The 23957-nt window shown below is 53.2% G+C and overlaps 1 protein-coding gene across 3 annotated transcripts in view; it reads right to left on the bottom strand.

Moving 5' to 3' along the window:
* Cntfr (ciliary neurotrophic factor receptor) overlaps positions 1–23331 on the bottom strand; it is a 37508-nt gene extending 14177 nt beyond the window's left edge. Inside the window, exons 1-3 of one of the 3 annotated variants that reach the window (XM_047525666.1) lie at positions 23157–23331; positions 14769–14884; positions 2924–3008 (exon numbers count right to left, since the gene is read on the bottom strand). In XM_047525666.1, coding sequence (XP_047381622.1) covers positions 2924–3008 — 85 coding nt within the window. In that variant the 5' untranslated portion in view covers positions 14769–14884; positions 23157–23331. Of the gene's footprint in view, positions 1–2923; positions 3009–10931; positions 11025–11707; positions 11957–14768; positions 14885–23156 lie in introns of those variants that run through there. The other 2 variants (XM_047525665.1, XM_047525668.1) reach the window with 2 other exon arrangements.
* Positions 23332–23957: the final 626 nt, after the last annotated feature.

Raw genomic sequence — 23957 nt, 5'->3', positions numbered from 1 at the left:
GGAAAGGGGGCAGCAGGGGGCTGCAGGATCCCTCGTTAACACTAGTTCACATCTCCCTCCAGAGAGTCACCCTGCTGAGTTTGGGGATTTTCAGAGGCAATTCCTGTTAACGAGCCAATTAAGTTGGGCCAGTGGCCTCTTAATTAGACTTGTTAACACCACCAGGACTGTGGAAGGGGGGGGCTGCAGAGATCCCCCTGGGCCCACCAGCAGCCCCACCCCGATTGCAACCCCCTCCCCAGGACAGTTTCTCTGTGGTGGAACATCTGTCCCTATTTGCTGTCTTTCTGGGTCTCCTGGTCTCTTTCCCTCACTGCCTGTCTCTGTCTTGCCCCTCTCTGAGCCTCTCTGTCCCTGTCAGAGGAGAGAGAAGCAGGAAACCCAGCCAGCTCTGACCACTAGTCTGTGGGGCCTGGGACCAGCCGAACAGAGGATGAAGGGGCGGAAGGGCGGTGGCTGGGGGCCTTGGAGGCCACAGCTGTGAGGCTGGACCAGAGACTGAATGGGGTCCTCCCCCTGACCAGAGGCCCAGTGTCCAAGACTCAGGCGATCAAGTACCCCCCCCTCAATCCACCAGCTTCGGCCACTGAGCCCCCTTCCAGCCTCCCTTCCAAAAACCTGGAGCTTCCAGGAAACATGCCAAGCCCCTCTCTCTGTACACCACCCCCCCACCAAGCAGAGACTTTGCATCCAGCTGCCTGAGGAGGAGGTTGAAAACTGACCGTTGGGGAGGGTGTATGGCCATCATGGTCCCAGGGGCAACACATTAACACTGATCAACAGCAGCTCAGAACTGAGGAGAACCCAGTATGGAGCTTTAGTCCAGGGGGAGGTTTGCAGGTATAGCCACAAGATGAGGAAACAGTGACTCAACAACACAACAGATACAATGGCAATGAGATAGCACCTCCCCGTCACACCTCATCTGCTGGATATAAGAAATGGAGACACAATCCGACAACAATGACAAACAAAGGATGGAAGGGCAGGGCAGGACTGAAAACATAACTCAATGACAGAAGACAACAACAGGCCATGGTGCAGAGGTGGAGGAAGCAACATGGCATGACAATCAGAGTGTCGCGATCGTAACAATAACACAACAGCAACACAAAAAGTCATGCAACAGCTCCAGGGATGGCAAGGAGTTAACCCTTTGTCTCTGGACAGCTCTCCTCCCGCCCCTACTGATGTGTTGTCCATTTCAGAAATTAAATCAAGCAGCAGGGGGAGGATGGGGTTCTTGGCCCTGATGCAGTGACAAATGCTCCAAAGGAATCAGCTGTGAAAAGGTTGTTAGAAGCCAGGATGAGAGACAGAGACAGGATGAGGTCATGGACATGGAGAACACAGAGGACAGAACTGACGGCTCCCTCACACCTGTGCATGCAGGCTTACATGGGGAACACATGCCGGAAACAGTTCCCCTGGGTGTCCTAAGCAACTTCACACTGCCACACACACAGGATGAAGACGGTCACCCACAGAGAAGCAGCCACACAGGACAATCATCCACATGGTTATAGTCACACAGGGACAATGTCCCATTTCAGTGACAGTACCACCTGAGACAAAATCACAGGCATGCACATGAAGGGCACCATCACCCAAAGGCACAGTTACATGGGGATGGTCTCACACACAGGGAGAGAGTTTAACAAGGACACAAACATACAAAGAGAAACAGAGGTACTATCACACATGGGGTATAGTCTCAAACACAAGGATACAAACCCGAAAAGGGCAGAGGCATATAGACAATGTCACGCACAGCACAGTTGACAAGGGTAGAGACAGAGAAAACAGTCAAACAGGGACATGCTCTCGTTCATGCAAGAAAATGGTCTCACAGAAATATAACCTTATGCCAGGGCCTGGGTCATGTGGGGACTTGTCTTTACGCATAGGGAGAGACCACTGGCAGGCCCTGTGCAGGTCCAGGTACCAGCCCTGGGGCTGGTCAAGTTCTCTCTAGGTCTCAGTATGGATCTCTTAAGAGGTCACAGAAGTCTTGACCCACAACGGTTCTTCTGAACCCATGGCCTTGAAGGGTAGCAGAGCTCAGTCATCAGGGTCTGCTCCAATCCTGGGCCCTAGAGATGTACCCATCCTCTCTGCCTCCACCCAACCCAGCTAAGGTGGAGGGTCAGGACCAAACCAATTGGGGAGCCTAGGGAGCCTCATTCAAGGAAGGTTTCAAGTTCAGGCCTTGTATGATTGGCCGCGTGAGGTGCTACCTCAAATGTAATACAGGGCTGATGGTCAAGAGGGCATTTTGTTTCCCCAGCAGGGTATAGCTCTCTGTCCTGTGGGCTGGGGCAGGACTGGGCTCTCTCACTGGACAAATGGGAGGAGGGCAGAGAGGATGTAGGGAGACAGCCACTGAGAAGTTCCTCCCTCCTCCAATCATTCCAGCTGACTGTCTTGTGTTCCTTAGTGCACTAGCCCTCTCCCATCTGTTCTCTTGCCTGTCCCATCATCTTGATCCCCATCTTCCTTCTAGGATAAGGTAGAAAGTGACCAGCAGTCTTGCCCACTGTTTCCCATTGGTGCTTCAACTGTACCTCAAAAAATCTCCTGAAGGAGATCCCCTTTTATCCAACAACACACAAGGACCCAGCTCCTAGCCCCATTCCCAACTCCTGTTTCAAATGCCTGTATCCTATCTCCTCTTAGTGGGAGAGAGACAGATCATTTCAAGCCTGAGACACAATCAACATGTGTGTGACTGGAGTTATGCCTGAGACATCAGTGGGTCCCCCTGCTTCAATGTCATATAACTACATGTGCTTCTGGGTGCTCATGCATGACAATGCCAGTGTGTGTCTGTGACTCTTGGGTGGTATTGGTAGGCAGCTGTGCCAACGAGGATTCATATGCAGCTCTGGGAGGGGGTCAACAGGCAGCTCCCCTGAGCACTCACCCTGTGGACTGTGTCTCTGGGTGTAGACAACGGCAGCAGCGGCAGCAAGCACAGCACAGCAGGCCCATGGGACAGGAGCAGCCATCTGTTGGAAGAAATCGGGGCAGGGGGCAGCATCAGCCTAGGCAGGAATCTCCTGAGGAGCTCCCCTGTTCTCAGGCAAGAATGGGAAACCCCAGCCCTAGGGCCCTAGACCTTGACCCCAGATGCCCTTCTTAATGGGGCTCAGGATCTTCTTTCAAGCAATGGAAAGCAACATTACTGGCATCTGCAGGCAAAGGTTTGCTAAGATGGTAGAAGGCAACCTACAGTGGTTTGCTGTTCAATAAGAATGCTGGCTGCAGAGTGTAGTCGATCTCAAATGAGTTATGGAACATTGGTAGTTCCAGGGCCATTTTCTAAAAAAATATATAACTTTACTGGTGAGGTTGGCTAATTAGCTATAAACACTGCAAACTGAAAGGGTAATGTTGTAACTTAATTGGAGGGCTATACTTCGCCAAACTGACTTGAATGGAAGGCCCCTCCTGTGCACCTGGAGTGGGGAAAAGCCTGAAATCTGCACATTCAGGAGCCCCTTGGATCTGTCATTTGTCCCTACCTATTCTGCCATAAGTCTGGTCACTAGGCTCTGGGGTACCAGATGGGACAATGGTATATGAGCCAGGTCAGATGTGGCTTGTGGTTTATTATGTACCAATGACCAAGAGAAAATCAGGGGGACTAGGGACGTGGCTCAGTGGTAGAGGGCTTGCCTAGCATGTACGAGGCCCTGGGTTCTCCAGCACAAGAGAGAGAGGGGTGGGGGTAGAAAAATATAAGAATATGAATGGGAAATTTTCATCTATATGTCCTTGTCAGGGCCCCCAGGCCACCCTTCACTCCAGTCAGGTACCCTCATGAACCTGGGATCCCTAGCCCAGTGGATGTGCATCAATGTCTATACACATCCATGTGGGTATACAAAGTACACTCAGGACATGTCCCCAGAAGCCAGGAAGGATCCAGTGGTCCCCACCTGGTGTCCTGCTTCCTGTAATGGGTCCAACTGCTCTTACCTCCCCACCACACACATTCACACAAGAGGGCAGAGAAATAACTATTTCCTGCAGAACAGGCCCCAACTGCGACAATCTCTCCTTCCCACTCTGTCAACCACTGAGAAGCAAAAATCCAGAGAAAGATACTGAGGGACACTACCAACACCCAACCAGGGTCACCATCAGAAATAACGTCAGCCTCACAACAAATCACTGGCCAGAAACTACCCAAACAACTAGAAAGAGCCCCAAAGAAATAGTTATAAACTCAGCAGGAGTGTACTAGAAACTGTGAAGGAGGACCATCAGACAAGGGTGGATAAAATCAGATAACCAGCCAGAGAAATGGTCAAAGAATAGCCAACACGACCAAAGGAGCTGCCACAAACACGGTAAACGATTCAGCTAGACACAGCAGACATACTGCCAGAGGAAGAGCAAGGAGTACAAGCAGAGAACTCATCAGCCAGAGAACTAGAGACACTGTCAGAAACAGTGCCAGAGAAACTGTCTGACACACAAGCAGAGAAACACCAGAGAAACCGATAGACACAAACAGGCATACACCCAGACAAACAGCTAGAGGAAAAGCCAGAGCCACAGCCAGATGCTCAGTCAGGAAGTATCTATACCACTAAAAACATTGCCAAAGACACCATCAGACACACAGTCGGACACCCTCCCAGGGACACAGCCAGAGACACCATTAGAAATATTGCCAGAGAAACAGCTAGACACACAGCCAGAGAAATGGACATACTGCCAAATACACCCAGAGAAAGTGCCAGAGACACAGCTAGAGACAATGCAGACATGGCTATAGTAGAAGGGAGACAAAGGTGGGTCTCAGTCTGCAGCGGATGGGATTGAATCTGACTTCCTAGGGCTCTTTATGGGAGATGGCTCCTCCCTGCCCAGGAAAGTCCTCTCCTCTGAACATGCTTGTCCTCCTGGCCACAGCCACAGGTGCTCTGACTGCCCCACCCTGACAGAGCTCCTTTCTCTTCCCCATGTGGCTTCAGTCACCCTTCCCACATCAGAGACTCCTGGGGCCTTAGCTACTACTTGCTCTGGCTCCTCCTGACCCTCAGCCCCTCCCCATCTTCAGCTGCTCCCCAGGTCTAGGAGGTTAAGGCAATGAACAAAGTTACACAGCCAGCAAACTAGGAAACAAACCCAGGGCTGAATCCAGAGCTGGTTCTGGAGAAACAGAGACAGGCTGAAGGTCTACCTGGTTCCCCAGTGCAGCCCTTGCCAGGAGCTCTCAGACCCTCCCTCTCCACTTCTACCATCTGTTCGTGCCTCACTCCTCACAGCCAGGAAGATCCTCTACCTCACTGCCAGGTCTACTGCCCACCACATAAGAGCAGGAGCCAGGGCATGGGCAGGGAGACAAGCAGGAAGAGTGGAGCAAGACTGGGTCACAGGATGGGAGTGCCAGAAAGAGAAGAGGGAGGAATGGCCTCTGCTTCCAGGTCCCTCCGGGTCCCAGTCAGGTTGGAAAGGGGAGATGACCAGGCAAGCACACTAGCACATACCCCATGAGCGTGTGCACACACACAAATGCTCAGGCCCCTGCAGGGGGAGGGGTGGCTTCTTCATCAAAGTCGCCTCCATCAGCCCAATGAGTTACTGTAAGGGCCGGGCCCTGGGCCAACGGGGCTGCAGCCACGGGAGACGGGCGCTGCTGAGAGAGAGCTAGCACTGCAGAGAGTGGGGGTGGGGTACCAAGACAGACACTGCAGGGTCTGGGCACCCAGAAATGGCAGAGACCTTGGGAAGGGAAATGGAGAAGCAGAGAGAGAGGCAGAGCATTGAGTGGAGAATCAGAAGGACAAGGAGACAGAGACAGAAATAGAAGGGATGCAGGGGAGACAGCAGAGATAGATCCAGAGGGCCTTCGAGCCCACCCTAAAGCATCTGAGGAAGCTCACGCAGCTCTTCTTGTGGGAGATAGGAGACATCAATAGTAGTTAAGAACTGCTGTGAAATAAGATCAAGGCTCTCCTGGGGCTGGAGGGATTCCCACTGGGGATCTAGAAACCCATGCCCCAGGGGACAAAGGTGAACTGAAACTCTATCCCTGCCCCTGCATCTGCTGATCCAGAAAGTCCCAGGCCAGTTTCACTTCCTCTTTCCTCAGAGTCCCAGATGGGCCCACTCCCCAGGTATGAACACTGAGGCCAAAGGCATTCAGAACACACCACCACTCTGCACTGGCTCACCTCAGGCTCCCACCTCAGGGCAAAGAGCATTTGTCCTAGAAATTTTTCAAGTCCACATGCTATGACTCTGGGATAGATCTGGATGATAAATGTCACAGATTCTTAGATAAGGGCTCCCTGTAGGTTCCTGGAAGAGGTCAACCCCAGGATGAGGAAGGAACAGAGCAAGAAAGGAGACCAGTGCCTAGCAGCACAAGGGTTCCAGCACCACTCCTGACATGGAACGCCAGTGTCACTGTTACTCGCACACAGAGATGATACATAAGACAAAACCCAAGGCTCCAATTTACTGCCACTGTCCTATGACACAAAAACACCAATACACAGTGACAACACCCAGTGAAAATGATACAACAGCACTAATGACAGTAACACACAGGGGTGTTGACAGTCATCATGATGACAATGATGCAGTGAATATAGTCACATACAATGACACCAACAGAGGAATGACACCTGTTGAGACTAAAAGCCCCAGGACAGTAATCTCAGAATCAAAGACGCAATGAGACTGATAATCACACAGAGTAACTCTCATGATGACATCAACACAAGTGACACAGGATGATACCAGTTCACAGTAATACTGGCACCCGAGGAGGCTGAAAGTCACCCCAAGTGACGCTGACAAACATGGCAGCAGGCTCCGGATCAGGGACCTCTACCTAGTTTTCAAGTCTGGCTTAGCATCCAGGACCTGAGACCTCTCTTATCAGCCCCAGTAACGTACCAGTTACCCAACGGAAGGCAGAACCTGGGGGAAGGGGGCAGTGAGTTTTGAAAGTATTTATCCATGTAGAAAGAGCCAGCAGTTTGGGTTACATAAGTCCAGTCAACTCTGAGGAATCCCTGCCACAACCAGGTCGGGGTCAGGGATTATGAGCACCATTGACTGAGTCTCAGCTCTGTGTGCGAGGACTGATCCACAGTAGTGTGTTCTGAGCTGGAGCAGGAGGGGAGGGGAGGCTGGCATGAGAGTCAATAGACTCCACCTGGCCTGGACAATGAATGAGCAAGACCTCAAGCAGTGTCCTCAAAGCAAGGTTACCAAAGTGGGATACTGAGATCTGAAGACCACCAACCAGGACTCCCCACTATGGCTGAGGATGGGGTGGGTCAGGCACATTCATCTGATGGAGGGCAGCAGGCCCAGTACAGGGCCAAGGTGACTCTTAACAGCTTCCAGTCCCTACTTGGCAACCCCAGATTCCAGAATCTCATAGTATGAGTGAAAAGGGCACCCTTAGACCTGGAGCCTCATCTTTCCCTCTCCCCAGAATGGCCCTAGGGTGCCCACCTCTAGGAATGAGGCAAGCACATAGGACACACTCGGGACTAACAGATCCAAACACTGTGGGAACTCTGAAGGCTTCAGATCTTCAGAGCAATTAGGTTCGAGCAAGGAAGAGAGACACATATTTTATTAGAAATAAAATGAGAAGCAGGGCAGGGGTGGAGATGGGGGCAAGGACAGGATGGGTAGGGAGGAACAGCACTGATCAGGCTGAGGGGGAATCTGGGAGAGACAGAGTGGGCAGGAAGCTCCAAGAGGGGGAGGAGAGGCTGAGGCCAGGAGGCCCCCAGATCCCACCAGGCCTAGGCAGCCTGGACAGCGTGGGCGGTGGGGGCGGGGGCAGAGGCCTGAACCGTCCAGAAGCTGGGCGGGGGGGGCGGACAATGGGTGAACCAGGCCAAGGAGGGAGGCCTGGCCCCTGGCAGTTGGCCCAGTAGGTCCTCCACCAGGGAGCGGGTGGGCCCAGGTCAGGGGCCAGCTCCTGGGCTGGAGCCGGCTGGTCATGGTCTGGCTCCCACCCCTGTGGTGTCTCTTCCTTCTGTTTCTCTGGGTCTCTTGTCTCTGGCTCTATCCCTTTGCCCTCCTCTCAGAATCTAGACCCGCTCCTCCTCTCAGCTCTTGGTGCCCCAAGTGGTATAGTACCCAGAAGCTATGCTTGGGTTCAGTTTCTCCTTTACTCCTCTGGGGCTACCACCTCCCTGCCCTCTCCAGAGGCAAGCCCTAATGCTCAGGGGAAAGGACCCCACGGAAGCACAGGCCCCCTCCTGCTACTCAGAAGGGGGCAGGATAAGCTGAGCACCAGTGGGAGGGGGGTGAGGAGGGAGGCAGGGGGAGCAGTTCCCCAGCTCCAGCGCTGGCCTGGCTGAGGTTGTGGAAAAGGAGGCGGCCCAATGTGAGTTGGGGGGGGTATCCGCACCTGCTGTTGTGACCTCCACAGCCGGAGATGGGGGCCTGTGGGGGGGGGGACAAGATTCCAATGGATTTTGGCAGCAGCCTGGACTCTGAATGCTCAAACCCCCCACCCCCAGCCTCTTGCACCGTGGGGACCCTGAGATCAGCATGTGTGTGCCCTGCTGCACGTGTGTGTGTGTGTGTGTGTGTGTGTGTGTGTGTGTGTGCATTTTGTTTGAGGGGGTGGGGTGGGCAGGGCCCTCCCATAATGTGCCTGACTGGGCAGCTGGGGAGGTGTCCTGGGAGGATGGGAATCTGTCCCACCAGCCTGTGCCCATATGTAAAGGCCCAGCTGGGGACCTGCCAGATGTGATGACCCAGGCATGGGACTGTATGTATATGCACATATGCATATATGTATATGACTGTATGTAAGCACCACTCTAGATGCAGAAGGCCTGGGCTGTCTCCCTCAGAAGTCATCTGGTACAGTCCCTGACCTTTTCAAATAGGAAGTTGGAAGGGGCAGATAATTCATATCCTCCCTTTGGGCACATGGACTCTGAGTAGCTTCACAGAACTCGAGGCCCAAGTGTGAAATCCCCTAAGATCCAACACTGGTTCAGAGTCTCTTCTGGCTTCCAGAAAAATCAGGAGGACCCATCTACCCTGGAAAGACCTCACCAGTCAGGTTAAGTTCTCCTTTTGGAGGGACAGAATGCTACATCAGGAAGTTAGCTGGAAGGAATTCATGAAAGGTGGGGGTGGGCAGAAAAACTGTACTGAGTGAGAGATTTCTCTTAGCCGGTGGAGGGTGGCCAAAAAGGGCTTCAAGATATGACCCTTCATGGAGACAGAAAGATGGACAAAATAGCTTTCCAGATTTGGAGTCTGGTTTCAAAGACTCAATTTGTCTCAAATCTCCTACCACACCACACCCCTGCCCCATCAGTGTTCTGGTACAGACATACCCTTGAAAATACACACAGAAGCCCATGCATACAAGCTTGCACACATATATTCACACTCCCCCAAGGGATGGGGGCAGCAATGCATGTGAAGCATGGGTTTGTAACAATAAGAACTGAAGAAGGTCTTTCTGATAGAGCCAGAGTTGAGTGGGGGGTGGGGGGGAGACAGAAGTTTGGAGTGTCTTTTTATGGAACAGTGATCTGTTCTTTCTGCCCCCCTAACATGCATGTGTACTGTGCATGCTCCTTCTGAGGAACCTTCTGGTCTGCTGGGCAAGAGCAAGCCATCCTTCCTCCCCCTTTCTCCCCTCCTTCACAGTGGGGAAGCCAGAGCAATCTGTTCCTGATGGGTAAACACAGGCATGAGTATGCGCACACACATGCTCACACACACACACCAGCAATTCAGGGTCACACAGGACCCAGTGCTTGCTTCACCCCAAAATGAAGCACACACTTAGGCTCTTACTGCCGCCCAGCTGAGTGCCCCAAAGCTCCCCCCCCCCGCCACACCCTTCCACACACAGCCAGAGCTTTACAGACACACCCAGGAAACCTCTCACAGACACTGGCATTCAGTCTACCAAGATGGCCACACATCATGGCCTCCCACATGGATACCCACTGCCACAGCCTCACGCATGCTGGTGTGCATGCACACGCACGTGTAGTCTCACACACAGAGACTCCTTCACACAAAACAGTAATGGTCTCACATATGGATACCATCGCACGCTCAGAATAGTTGACCTTCCACATAAGCACCACTGTGCACCTCCAGAAACTCAGAGACCTCAGTCACCCTCAGCCTCACACCCCACACCCATAATGGTAAATAACATAGATACACACTCAACATCACACTATGCTGGGACCTCAGGTTGCCTAGCTGTGCTTAAGGAGAGAAGATAAAGTCCAGGGTGGCCTAAGGCAGGAATGTAAAAGAAAGAGGAAAGAAACTTTGTTGGTCCTTAAAAGGTAAAGAAATAGACAATTATTCCCCTGGAAGCTCCTTCCACCCCTAACCCTGCTTTCAACAGCATTAGGGAAAGAAGGCAGATCCAGGCTAGACAGGAGGGGTGAGGAAACCCCTGTGTGAGAGAGATGGTAGCAAGGGTAGCAGAAGCCATAAAACCCCAGAACCAGACTACTCCCCAGGACCTTACTGCCTCCCCTCCCTTTCACCTCTTCTTCAAGAGGAGGACAGCAGCAGCTCTCAGTCAATATCTGCTATGTGATCCCAGGTCATTCTGAGCCTGTAACTGTCTCTAGGGCACCAAGACATCAGTCCTCAATGCAGAAGGGGCAGAGAAGTGGGAGATGAGGTCTTGAACTTCTGGCTCCACCAAAACCCTGTCATCACTATCAGGTCCAAAGAGAGATGGGGGCAGATGCCCAGCAGTAGGCAGAATGGGCTCTCGCTAACTACACACTGAGGACAAGAGTCCCAAAGCCTCCTTGAATCCTGCAGCCTGAACCCCCACCACAGGAGCTGATGCAGAGTCGCTGTCCAGGCAGAATGGAATCCAGGCTCCGCTGGCCAGTCCCCAACTCTGGAACAATTGGCAGTGCTGTTGACATCCTTACCACTTGCCACTCCAGGTTCAGCTGGGGCCCTGATGCCCCCATCCTAAAAGGAGCCCGATATGGCTCTACAGAAGACAGGCACTGCAGCAGGACCTAAGGAAATCAGGCGGGGGAAATCCCATAAAGCCAGGTGAGGATAGGGATTTGTAGAAAGCAAGCGGCAGGGACAAAAGAAACCAGGCAGCAGGGTGTAAGGAAACCAGGTAACAGGGCCCAAAGAAGATAGGTTGTGGGGTCCAAATGAAAGAAGGCAGTAGGGACTAAAGTTAGCTAGGAGGTGTAGACAAATGAAGCCAGGCTTTGGGGATCAAATGAAACTAGGCAAGAGGCCCACAGGATGTAAGAAAAGAAAGATATCAGGAGCTCATCCCCTGTCTAGATGTCACCCCCACACCCTGGGCCTCTCTCTCAGTAGTCCCCCTCCCACCTAGGCAATGGTCCCCTCCCCCAGGCTGCTGGACACAGCCAGAGCCCCCTCCCCTCTCAGAGGCCTGGTCCAACTGCAGCCAATGGGCCCCGGCCCCATCCCTGGGACCTCAGGAAGTCCCAGTCCCTCCCACCGGCTGCAGAGGCAGGGGGGCTGGGGGGAGAGAAAGAGAAGAGAAGAGAGACAGCTTGGCAGGGGGAGCGCGCCGAGCAGCCGCGGGGGGCGGGGGCCGAGAAAGGAGCGGGAAGCGCCGAGGCGGGCTGGCGGGCTGGCGCGGGCGGGGGCGTCTCGGCGGCGGCGGCGGCGGGGGTGACAAGTCCTACGGCCCTGCGGCCGTGCGGCCACTGACCTGGGTCCCCGCGCAGGCGCCCGTCGATGCCTCCGGCGCTCCGTGGGTCCGCTCGGCCGCCTGCGGGCATCGGGTCCCCGGGGCTCAGGGCTGGGGCCCGGGCAGCCCCGGCCAGCCTGGGAGGCAAAAGCAGGCCCCCCACCCCGTGAGAGCCCCGGCGGGCCGGCGGGCAGGCGAGGGGCCGGCCGGCCAGGCCGGGAGCTACGCGGGCGAGCCGCGAGCGAGCGAGGCGGCGAGCGGGCCGGGAGGAGGGGAGGAACGAGCGCGCCGAGAGCGAGCTAGCGAGCTAGCGGAGGGAGCGAGTGAGGGACGGCATGCAGTGAGGTCATCCTTTGAATCTAATTGTCTGAGTCAGGAGGAGATGTGGCACTTGATGCTGGGGGAGGGGAGGGGAAGGGACCCTCCGGCTCCCGCCTGGGCTCCTCCTCACACCCAGGTTTGGCCCGGGCCTTCCTTGCCCCCGCCCAAGACGACGGGTCTCCAGCCAACCCAGGCAGTGGTCTGCCCGTCTCAGGACTGACCTCTGCTGCCTGGGGCATCGGCAAGCAGCGAGATACAGAACCCAGTCCTGGCTCTGGGCCTCCCTTCTATCTCCTTGGGGGTGAAGGGGTCATCCTGCCCCGGGCCCAGGTCACCTTCCCACATTTTTTAGGGTACGGAAAGCTCCCAACCTACCCGCAGGTCATATTTTTGCCCTCTGAGGAGAAAGGGGGAACTTCAGTCAGCCTTTCAAGATACCTTTGTGCACTTTAAGAAAATGGGGCCCCATACAAGTTACTTCCTGCACTGGGAATTTAGTGGAATCTGGGAATGGAACCCCAGCTCACCCTCTTACCCTGTGAGAATGATAGTGCAAATTCCACCCAGTCCTCCAATTATTTTCTGTATTTGGGGAGAGATGAGGACCCCCCCAGCTAACCCCAGGATCTCCCTATTCAGCTTGCCCAAGTCCCCATTCAGGAGAGACAGGAGCAGGGCCAGATTCCTAGGGTCTGCAGGAGCTGCCCAGGGAACTGGCCTGCCCAGATGGTGGGGGGCAAGTCAGCAGCTGGGCCTGGGGCCTGTCAGGCATATACACCCATGCATGTATACATGAGCACACTCACACATGTGCACATATACAGGGTGGGGTGCACAGGCAGCTGGGGATGCTCACACCAAGGGCCACATACCCCTCCCCTCGCCCCCGTGGGGGAGGGGTGATAAATATTTAAGGGGCTTTTAGCTCAGAAGGGGCTGAAGCTGGGGGAGGGAGGGGGGATCCACACTGCCTGATTAATGGGGTTACGGGCTTGGATCAATCCATCCGCCCGCCACTCCCTCCTCCCTCCTCCTCCCTCCCTCCGCCTAATGCGCTTTATCAGGAGACGCTTTTCTGACTTGGCAGCATCGGGCGTTTTAAATAGACCCATTTAGAGCTGGGGTTGGGGGAGAAGGAGGGGGTGGAGGGAGACAGAGATTGAGACAGGCTGGGAGACAGAGACGACCAGGGGAGAGAGATGCCCCGGAAGAGAGAGACTGGGAGAGGAGAGACAGGAGATGCAGAGAACTGAGATGAGAGGCTGAGGGTGAGACTCTTACGGAGACTGAGCTGGAGAAAGAGGTGATGGGGGGCCAAAGGGAAGGTGGAGGGCTGCAGAGCAGAAACAAACACAAAAGGAGAGGGAGAGAAGAAAGGAGGCACCAGCAGCAGGAAGAAATCCAGAGAGAAGCTCTCTGCAAGGGCTGAGTGCTAGCCTGGGAGACAGCAGATATCTTTTATTTCCAAAAACAGTTTTTCATCCACTTTGTTAAATTAAAAAGCTGTTTTTAAAGTGGTGCTGGAGGTGCTGCTGGGGGAGGGTGGATAGAACTGCCAAGTTCTTCCTCCCGGGTCTCCTCCTCGGCCCCCACAGAAGCTGCCTCAGCCTGAGCCCCTGGGGTGTCTCCAGCTCCCCTGCTCTCCGCGATCTTCTGAGATCCCCAGGGACAGGGTCAGGGCATCTGAGCTACTGTTCACTGGCAGGAAGTTCTTCCTGCTGTCTGGCCTCAGTCCCTCTTGCTGCAGAGAGCTTATTCTTTCCCCTGAGTCCTAGCCCTCTCTTCTTGAACCCCTTTTCTTGGCTCCTTAAGGTGTTCTCAATTTAGGGGAGGATCACATGCACTCAAGGCTCAGTAGCCCACTTTCCTAGTAGGCCATCAAACTCCTCCCAGGTGTGCCCCCCTTAAATATTCTCTATCATTCTGTAAATCCATTTCCTAACCCATAACCCACCCCATGTCGTTGGGTCATGGGGTGGAAAGCTTAACTCTATGCCCCTGCAGAGGAATCCCTCTTCTCTCCTCTCATGGGCCCTGGTTCCATCTAAGTTCCTTTTAAGGCCATGTGTCAGGCTAGAGTACCCCACTCCACCCTCAATAACACCCCACTCCTAGTTCTGAGGGGTTAGAGCCCCCCATCCCCAGGCCGGGAAAATGGCCAGTCTGTTTGGGAGCTGAGATGAAAAGCCCAGCCGGCCTTTGTGGGCCTCTGGCGGGTTTTGGACAATAGGCCCTTCCGTTCCGCTCCACTGCCTCAATTCCTTGGATGCCCCCACCCCCGGGCTGCCAATCCAGGGGCCTTGCCTGAACTGAATAAGAGGCAGGGAGAGTCAGACTCAGCCCCACAGCTGGCCCCAAAAGATTCTGGACCTTCCGACCTGCCATTCCATCTCCTCCAAGCCCAGCTGCTCCCTAATCAAGCCAGAGAGATGTTTTGGGGGCAGACAGGGAAACTGAAGACACTGAAACAGAAACATTCCCACATCTGGGATTCAACCCCTCTCAGTGTACAACTCAATTTCCTGACCTGGTTTTGCTCTTGCCTGTGTGACCATGGGTAAATCTCTTCCCTTCTCTGGGCCTATCATGGGAGCAAGAAAAGTCCCAAGCCAGGATGAGCCCCACACCTCAGGAGGCAGGAGGACAGGGGAACAGAAGGAAAGGATCTCAGTCCTTTACCCCTGTCCTCTAGACCTATGCCCCCAATGTACCTGGTGATGCCCTGAGGTTCATCTGCCCTCCCTGGGCCCCCAGCACCTACCTCTTCACCACCAGCCAGCCACGCTCAAAGCACATCAATGTCCTTCTCTTCCTCCAGATCACTCTTCCCAGGACTTCCAAAACCAAGAGGGCGGGATGATGTGACAAGTCTGGATTCTAGAAGGGCAAAGGGCACAAATTAGAGGTCACAGAGGAGTCACAGGTCTTAGTTCAGCTCAAGAGCTCATTCCATACTTGCAACCACACTGTGCGAAGGGGAGACCAAGGCAAGCAGCAGACAAACGTCTGAAAGAGGAAAAATTTGGGTAGTATGGATTCGCTTCAGCACCACTCTCTGAATTCAGTTCTGAACCACAGGAACCAAGGGAGGTCAGAAGACAGTACTCACAGATCCACACCCACAGAAAATCCAGAATCCCCACACAGTTTGCAGACACAGTCTCCATATCACACACATTCTCACATGCACACTCACTCAGAGACACAGGGTCACAGGCATGGTATCAACACTCACTGTCATAACATCCTCTTCCTTATCACCACTAGTTAACTGAACATCTGTTATGTGCCAGGAACTATATTAGGTACTTTATATACATTATCTCATTTAGTCCTCATGACTTCTCCACAAGGTAAGTTCTATTATTCTTCCCACTTGACAGCTAAGAAAACAGGTTCAGAGAGGTTAAGTAACTGCCCACAGAGTTGATCAGTTCTAGAGCCTAGATTTGAGTCCATATCTAACTCCAAAGCCTTTCTGTTATACCAATTTGCCTCTGGAGCTCTCTCATCCACTTGCACAGTGCCTTTCCTAATAATAATAACAACAGGTAGAAGTTAAGCATGGTAGCACATACCTGTAATCCCAGTTATTCAGGAGGCTGAGGCAGGAGGATCACAAGTTCAAGGTCAGCCTGGACAACTTAGTAAGACCCTATCTCAAAACAAACAGGGCTGGGGATATAGCTCAGTAATAGAATGCCCCTGGGTTTAATCCACTGTACCACACCTACAATAATAAAAATAATGGGTAGCAATTTTGTTATTCGCTTATTTTTGGCAGTCCTAGGGACTGAACCTAGGGCATCACACATGGGCAAGTACTCTAGCAAGTGAGCTACATCCGCAGCCCACTGGCTAGCAATTGTTCAGGTCCTTGGTTAGCCAGACATTATGATAAGACCTAACTTAAACTTTTGTACTGTATCATCAAAACAAACTTTGGAGGTAATCCTGTTTCCTTTTTTCAGATGAGAAAACAGGTTCAGAGAACAAAAGCAGCTAGCCTGAAGCCACAGAACTGGTAGCTTGTAAGGGAGTTGACGATGAAATCGGGTATCCTGAAAGTCACCGATGTTTTTCTATGGATTCCAGCTACTCAACAGACCCCTCACCTTCTACAAGATTCCAGAAAATCCTCAGAGTCAAAAAGGTCCCAGATGTATCTGCCAAAAGTATGATTAGGTGCCTAAACACATAACCATGAGAAAGGGACTTCATGTTATCCAATCCTGCACAGAGATGCAGACTTAGAAACTAAAACAAGGTGTTAGAGACAGGTTAGCTGATGATGGACACAAAACACACCAAAACATGGGCTCAAAGAGAGGGATATAGAAAGGAAGACAGAGATAAAGCCAAACAATGACAGACAATTGGAGATAGTAGAGTAGAGGAGGGTACAGGCTGAAATGAAAACACAGACAGACATCCACTGATACACAGAGAAACACCTATAGATCCATCTGACCTTCACGAGAAAAAAAACTGTACAAGTGAGCAAAGCTCCAGCTGTGTGTGGCATGTATATGTGTGTGCATGTTGGGGGAAGCATGCAGAGTCTGTATCGCTACGCACATTACACCAGCTGCTTCCAGCAATTTCATCTGATTAATAATAAATGCCCCGTAATTACAGCCGCTCCCCTAGCCCTTCTTCCTGTTTTTTGTCAGCTGCTGCCAGGCCAGCCCCCCACAGACCCCATGGCCCACTCCATCCTCACTTGATGCCTTCTAGTAGGCTGAGAGAACCTGAGCTGACAAAGGAGACCAGACTCCCAATCTGGGGGGGATACCCATCTCTGTCTTGGAATAATGCCCTTTGGCTCCAAGCGAAAAGTCATCTCACTTAGGTCTCACTAAGAACTCTCTCCCCACTACCTGTGCATAACCTGTGACCTCTAACATGGACTAGGGGCCAGGTCTGCGATGCAGGAAGATGAACTCCCAGTGCCTATTTGTTATCATTCACTGGCTGAAGGAAGTCTCCATCCACAAACCAACCAGACTTGGAACCCTATGAGCTCAAAGGAGGAAGGGACCAGGACACGGGGCCCCCATCCCATCACTCCAACCCCAGACAGCTAAGGTCTCTGTCCACTTATATGCCCTCCAGCTCTGGACACCCGGTGACTCCACCTCCCCATTCTTGAGCCCCCCTCACAGGTCCACCTCCTTCCAGGCTTCCCACCCTAGAGCTCCAAAGCAGCTCTATCAGAATCAGCTGCGGGTTTGTGCTGATCTGTTTCTAATCGCTGGGGCCTGGTTCACGCTTGCCCCCCCCCCCCAATATTGATTCCATTATTTGGAGAGTCATTGACGTCAGGGGCCTGGATGTGTTCCAAAACCACCCTCTCTCCAGGCCTGGGCCAGGGCCCAACCCCCTATCCCCACCCGACGTTGAAATTTCACGGAGGGGCCCAGAAAGGTCATTTCATGGGCCAAGGTCACATGGTATCTGCTCCCCGACTCTGGGCTCCTCTTGCCTATTAGAGACCATTGTGCAGTACCTTCTCCTGGGGCAAAGGACTATACAAAGGCCTGGGAGTCAAAAGTGAGGAGGTATACAAAAGGGTCTGAAGACCCTCACTGGAACTTTGGCTCTAAGGAAGGGCTCTGAGGAGGTAGGCATGGGATAATGGCTTAGAAAAGGGCACTTGAGACAGATTTTGTTTTCTTTGCCACACACTTATTTAGAACATCCTGAGGCTGGACTTGAAAGGGTTCTTACTGACTACTTGATTTTTATGTCTGGTATTGGCTACAAGAAAATTCTCTGCCATATAAAACAATGGATGACCCTGAACGTTGCCATAATTTGACTAACTGGTACCGCTGACTGTTTAAATCTTTGCTCTGTATAAAACAAAGGCTCTGTCTCCTGAGCATCTCCCACCTGCACTTGTCTCAGTTTTCCCACCCTCACACATTCTCAGTCTCTGGCTCCCAGTGAGTGTTGTGAGCCTCTCTCTGCCTCTGTCCCACCAAGATGCAGCCACTACTAGCTACCCTGGCCCACACCAGTAATTCTTCTGCTCTGGCAGGACAAAGTATTTTTAAGATATGAACCCTGTGTTCTCAAACATTAATAACCAATACGGACAATTCATGCTGCCTGCTGCAGCTACACAGCCTCAGCGCCCAGCCTTGGAGGTCCAGAGACGGGATCCATTCCCTCAGCTACACTTCAAGAAACCCAGACCTAAAGAGAGTGAGAGTCACACTCACAACCACAGGGGAATAAAGATTTTTCCACCATCTGAAAAATTGTGAAGCCGGGGAGAGGGCAGAGTGACCTCCAACTTCTGCTACAGAATCAGGGTTATTGCCCTGCCCGCTTTCCCTTACCTAGAACTTTCCAGAAAGAAGGCACCTATCCTTTGCATTCCTTCCGAGTGAAGGGAAGTTCTTTCTGTTGTCTAGCCTGAAAACCAGTCAGGGTTCCTTTGAGCCCCAAACGGGTGTACAACAGGGGCTCTTGGGTCTCAAGCCACAAATCCCAAGGGGTCTCCTCACTCTGTGTTCATTCCTCAACCTTTATTGAGTACCTACTCCCTGCCAAGCACTGGGCAGGTAGCCAGCGACAGTCTTGCCCACAAGGAGTACAGTGTGTGATGGGAGAGAAAAAGATGGACATTGCTCACTCAACTCTGCCCTGCTACTACATACCAGGTCTGTTCTGGGTGCAGGATACAGTAGTAAACAAGGCAGAGCCAGTACCTGGGTCCCACCAAACTCACAGGCAACTACTATGCCATACTGCTGAGTGTTGGGCTAGGAAAGAATAGGTAGAGTATGGTGGGGCACACTGACTGCTCTGGGTCTGCAGAAATCTGTCCTCCTGCAGAATTGAGGACTCTTCTGTCTATTCCTAAACTCCAAGCAGGTCCTTGCACCAATCAGAAATCACCACCATGGTCTAACTTCAGGTTGTCCTACTGTAGCACTAGCCCTGGCTTCTGGGAGCTGGGTGCCCACAGCAGCAGGGTCTGTCATCCCACATCTATTCTAGGTCCTCCTTCTATCCTTTGGCCCCCTGAGCTCCTGGCTTTGGTGACCCCCAATCCAGAGCAATTCAGCTCTGCTTTGGGGCCCTCCTTTGCCCTCTGCAGAAGTAAAGGGGAATGATGACCGCAGGTTCTCCACCCACAGGGACCACTTGCTTCCCCAGCCCCTCCCCACAGGAAGCTGGAGCCCCTGTGGGTACGGTCACTGAGGGCCACAGGAGTTTACACAGCTGAGTTCTCCCCATTCCCCACCCCCATGGTGGACTTGGAGGAGGGGTCAGTTCTCCCTTCTCAGCCTTCTTACTCTCTGGGACCCCCCCCAACCAGGCACACATGGTCCCCCCCAACCCATCTGCATTTCAAAGAAAATCCACTCCATATGTTTCCGATTCATTTACACTTCAACTCGCCATGGGGGGGCAGAGAGCAGGGCGCCTTGCCTCCAAGCCCCCCACCCCCATAGGGGACTGGAGAGCATGTGTCCCCTTCAGGGACAGGGAGCAGTTAAAGCCCAGCCATGTCAGCCTGGGGTGTGGGTGGGGGCTGCAGGCCAGGTCCCTGTAGTGTAAGCCCCCATGAGGGGATAGTATGCCTCAGGCAGCCCCACATACTGGTCTCCATAGTAGGAGGGCAAGTGAGTCCAGGTCCATGTCTCTAAGACAGGTGAAGTTCCAGGTCTGGTTGCAGCCTAGCCCCCAGTCCCCAGGGCTCTTGCTTTTCTGGGGAGTAGAGTAGGGATCTATGGGCAAGTCCTGGAGCCAGTATAACAGCTCAACAGGCATTCCAAGAAACACTGTAAGTCATAACATTATAGGGCCCCATCCCTCTCCAGCCTGGGCAGAGAAGAGAAGAAAAGGTGCATTCCAGTTCAGTCTCCTCCTCCAGTTTTCTTCTCATCACAGATTTTGGGGCTACCAGATTTTGGGGCTTAAATTCACAAATTCAGCACCCTGGAACAGTCCTTGGAGACAGAGGTGTACTCACCAGATCAATCTTCATACCCCTCCCATTCCAAGGATGATTGGGCTGGGATAGGGAAGATGTCTTGAGGGGACATGAATCTTGTATCCTCACACCTAGCTCTTTATACCAAGGAAGGGGTGTCCAAAACTATTTAAGGGGCATGTGCATGGCACATGGAGGGCTCTAAGGGTTCATGTTACCTCTGAACCACCAAACCACTCAGAGCTTCTGCCAAAAGCCAAGTGTCCTTGTAGAAGGCAAGGCAGGGAGGTTCAACTGGATCTGTTTCCCATTATAACCTCCATCAGCCCACAACCCAAGTGAGGGAGGTAATCAAATGTACATCCCCATCTTTGGAGGAGGCTGGTCTTGCAGCAGTCTCTTTTGTTCACCTCGATTGCCCCAATACACACCGCAAACCTAAGGAAAGCATGGGCGTGCTTGATTGAGTACTAAGCTCCACTGGGATTGTGAACACCACAATCTTAGTGTGAGTCTGAATGTGAGCTTCAGGACAGAAGTAGAATTTAATGTAAGTGCCAGGGTTTAATGTCAGTCTGAGTGTGAACTCCAAGATGAAACTATGAGTTTGAATGTGAACCCAGATTCCAGGTATATCTGACTATAAGCTTCAGTAAGTCAGAATATGAATTTCAGGATCGAAATGTGAGTGTTAACTGTGAGTTCCGGGATTCCCAAACAAGTCAGTGAAAGTCTGTGAGTCCTTAGTCTTAAGAGCCTTTTGAGTAAGAGCTAAGTGTCCTATATGAGTCCAGGTAAGTACTAGACTCCCCTTTTGAGATTGAGCATGAGTCCCTCCATGCCCATGTGAGTCTGACTGTGAACATCAGGAGCCTAGTATAAGTTTAAGTGATTCCAGGATGGAAGTAAGAATCTTGAGTGTGTGCATTAGAGTTCTAGTGTGAGTCAGTGTGAGCTCCAAGATCCTAATGGGAATCTGAATGTGAGTCACAGGATCTCATATGAGTCTGAGGAAATCAACCAACCAGATCCTGGTATGAGTTTAAGTGTGAGGTATACATTACCCATGTGAGAATGACCCCCAGCCTGCCCATGTGAATCTAAGTGTGAACCCAAAGGTCCTAATATGAATCTGAGTGAGCTCCAGGGTCCCTACTAAGTCTGAATCTGAACCCTAGCATGGAGGCATGAGGATGAATGCCAAGATGAAACTGTGATTCTGACTAGGAACTGCAGTGTCCTATATTAGTCCTTGAATTCAAATGTGAGCCCCAGGTTCCCTATGTTAGTCTGAGTATAAGCCTTAGTCTTAGTGTGACTCTGAGTTCCAGCATTTAAGTGTGAATTTAAAGAAGCTCCCAAGTCTTAGTGAATCTGAGTGTGAGCCCTAGGACCCCAGTGAGCTTCTAAGCATTAGCTCTAGGTCTCAATGTGAATCAACGAGCTAAAGGATAGAAATGTCTGGGTAAGTGAGCCTACAGTTCCTCTGTGAGTCCAAGTATGAGAACAGAGGACCAAGGAGTGTAAATCCTAGGACCAAAGTGTGTATCTGGAAATGAGCCCCAGAATATAAATGTGAATCTGAGTGTGACTCCCAATGTACTGGTGTAATTTTGAATGTGAGACCACATGAGTGTGAATGTAAACCCCAAGACCCAAAATGAGTTTATTTCCCAGTGTGAATATGAGTGTGAGTTCCAGAGCCAGAGGGTTTTGAGTGTGAACTTGAAACTTGTAATGTTTGTATAGGCTAGGGGTCCCAGTTGGAGTATCAGTATCAGAGTATGAACCTTTAGCTCCATCTCATCAATCCTGCCCAGAATCCCAGGAACACAGAGGATTTGTGGAGGGTGGTGAGAGTGGAGACAGAGACCTAGTTTGAGACATATAGTCCCCTCCACCCAAGTCCTCGCCAGCCTTGAATCCCAGGAATATTTAATTGTTCAAGCCCCATCCTCACACATACAACAGCATGCCATCACACCCAGTGTTTCAGACCTCCTGAACGTACAGCAATTATGATGTACAAACACACCCAGCATTTCAGACTCCCAACACCTTAGTGATTAGCTACACATACACCCCCAGTTACACAGATACAAATATACCCTGTATCAAAGGCAAAACAACTAGTATTACAGACACACTCCTACAGCCGCATGCAGACACACACCCAGTGTTGCAGACAAGCTGCCAGCCATACAGACAATTCTCAAAGAGAGAGACTAGACGGAAAAAGAAAGAAAATCCTGAATTTTCAACAAGGCGTGAAATAGTCCTGCCCGCCTGAAGCTACTGGAGGGGGGAGGGGTCCAGAGAGCGATCGAACGAGCTGAAGGAGCTAGACACTGGAGCAGAGGCTCGGGAGAGGAGCGGAGCCGAGAGGAGAGCAGAGGAGAGGAGCGGAGAAGGAGAGCTGTCCGTCTGGTGACCTCCCCGCGGCCCAGCCCCCCACGCACCGGGAGATACGCTACTCTGAGCAACATAGGGACACTGAGGTCGGCTCACACAGAGCCGCACAGAAGGGGGCACACAGGCAGACTCACAAAGAGACACTTGGGGACACATCACAGGCGGACTCACACAAACCAGAGGACTTACAAAGAGACACACTGGGGGAGTCTCACAGCATGTAGATACATCCAGGCGGACTCAGGAGAAAACCACAGGCAGTCTCCCCCCCCCTTCCTTTACACACACACACACACACACACACACACACGTATTCACACGGACACACAAGCACTGGCAGACGCGCAGCCGTCCGTTCACACACTTGGGCGCTTTGAAGTCCAGGGTTTTGCCGGAGAAAAGTAGCCGCCTTTGGGTGCACGGGGGCCACTGCGATCCCCACCCCCAAGCCCTGGAATTTTCCCAGACCCAGAGCATGAGACTGAGGGGTGGGAAGAACAGGGACATTAGGACAAACCGCCCTGACTATCTCGCTTCAGCCGATTGTCCAGCCTCACGACCACCACGCCCAACCCCTGGCGCGCCCGGACTTGGGGGCCGCTTCTCCTGCGCCCCAGTCCTCGAGTTTGCGGGCAAAGTTTCTTGTGAACTTTCCTGCCTCCCCCCGCAGCGGGCCCACGCGTGTCCCCTCACTCTTCCCGCGCGCACCAGGGCCGCGGGTCCGCTGGTCTTCCCGCCTGAGGGTTCGAAGGTTCAGCTTCGCTCAGACCGCCGCGGGGTACTCACCGCGCCCTGGGGCCACCGGGGCTCCGCGCCGCGCCCTTCGACCGCCCCCGGCAGGAGCGAGGTAAGGAGCGCAGAGCTAGCACCGCTGCCCGATCCCACCACCGAACCCCGCGCCGCGCTGGCTGGAGCCGCCGCCTCCGCTGCCGCCGCCGCCGCCCGCTCTGCACCGGCTCCTCGTCGCTCCGCGGCTTTAACCCCCCCATCCTCCTCCCTCCCTCGCGCGCTCCCTCCCTCCTTCCTTCGCCCATGTGACCGCGGGCGCCCGCTCGGCCGCGCGCGCCCTCGCTCCCCTCCCCCTCTCGCCTTGTCTCCCCGCGCCTCCTCGGCCGCGCGCCACGACCCCCTCCCCGCCACGGCCCCCGCGCGTCCCCGCTTTGGCACGCTCCCGCGCTTGGCACGCGCGGCCCGTTCGTAGGGCACGCTTACTCTGCGCAGGCCTGTGAGCCCCCACTCCCACTCGCCCCGTGCAGGCACGCGCCTTTTCCCCCGCTGGCACGCTAGCCCGCACTGGCACGCGTGGCACCCTCACGCACGCCCTTTCTCGGGCGCGCCCTCCAGACGGCTGTGGCCCAGGTGCTTCACGCGCAGCCCGGGCCGCGGGTCTCACAAACGCGCGCGCACACATACACGCACACCCACTCCGCCCGCTCCCCTAGGGCGACTGGGCGCGCAACCACCCCCAGGGATCGCTCATTCACACTCACTCTCACTCAGTCTTGGCCAGGTCTCTTCTGCGCACACTCTCGAACGTTCAGGCCCTGAGTGCCTCACACTGACACCTTGACAAACCCGGGGCCAACT

Source organism: Sciurus carolinensis, chromosome 14 (assembly GCF_902686445.1).
Source record: "Sciurus carolinensis chromosome 14, mSciCar1.2, whole genome shotgun sequence".
Taxonomy (NCBI): Eukaryota; Metazoa; Chordata; class Mammalia; order Rodentia; family Sciuridae; genus Sciurus; species Sciurus carolinensis.
The sequence above is the reverse complement of the archived record's forward strand: the minus strand, read 5'-3'. Positions and strand labels throughout refer to the sequence as shown.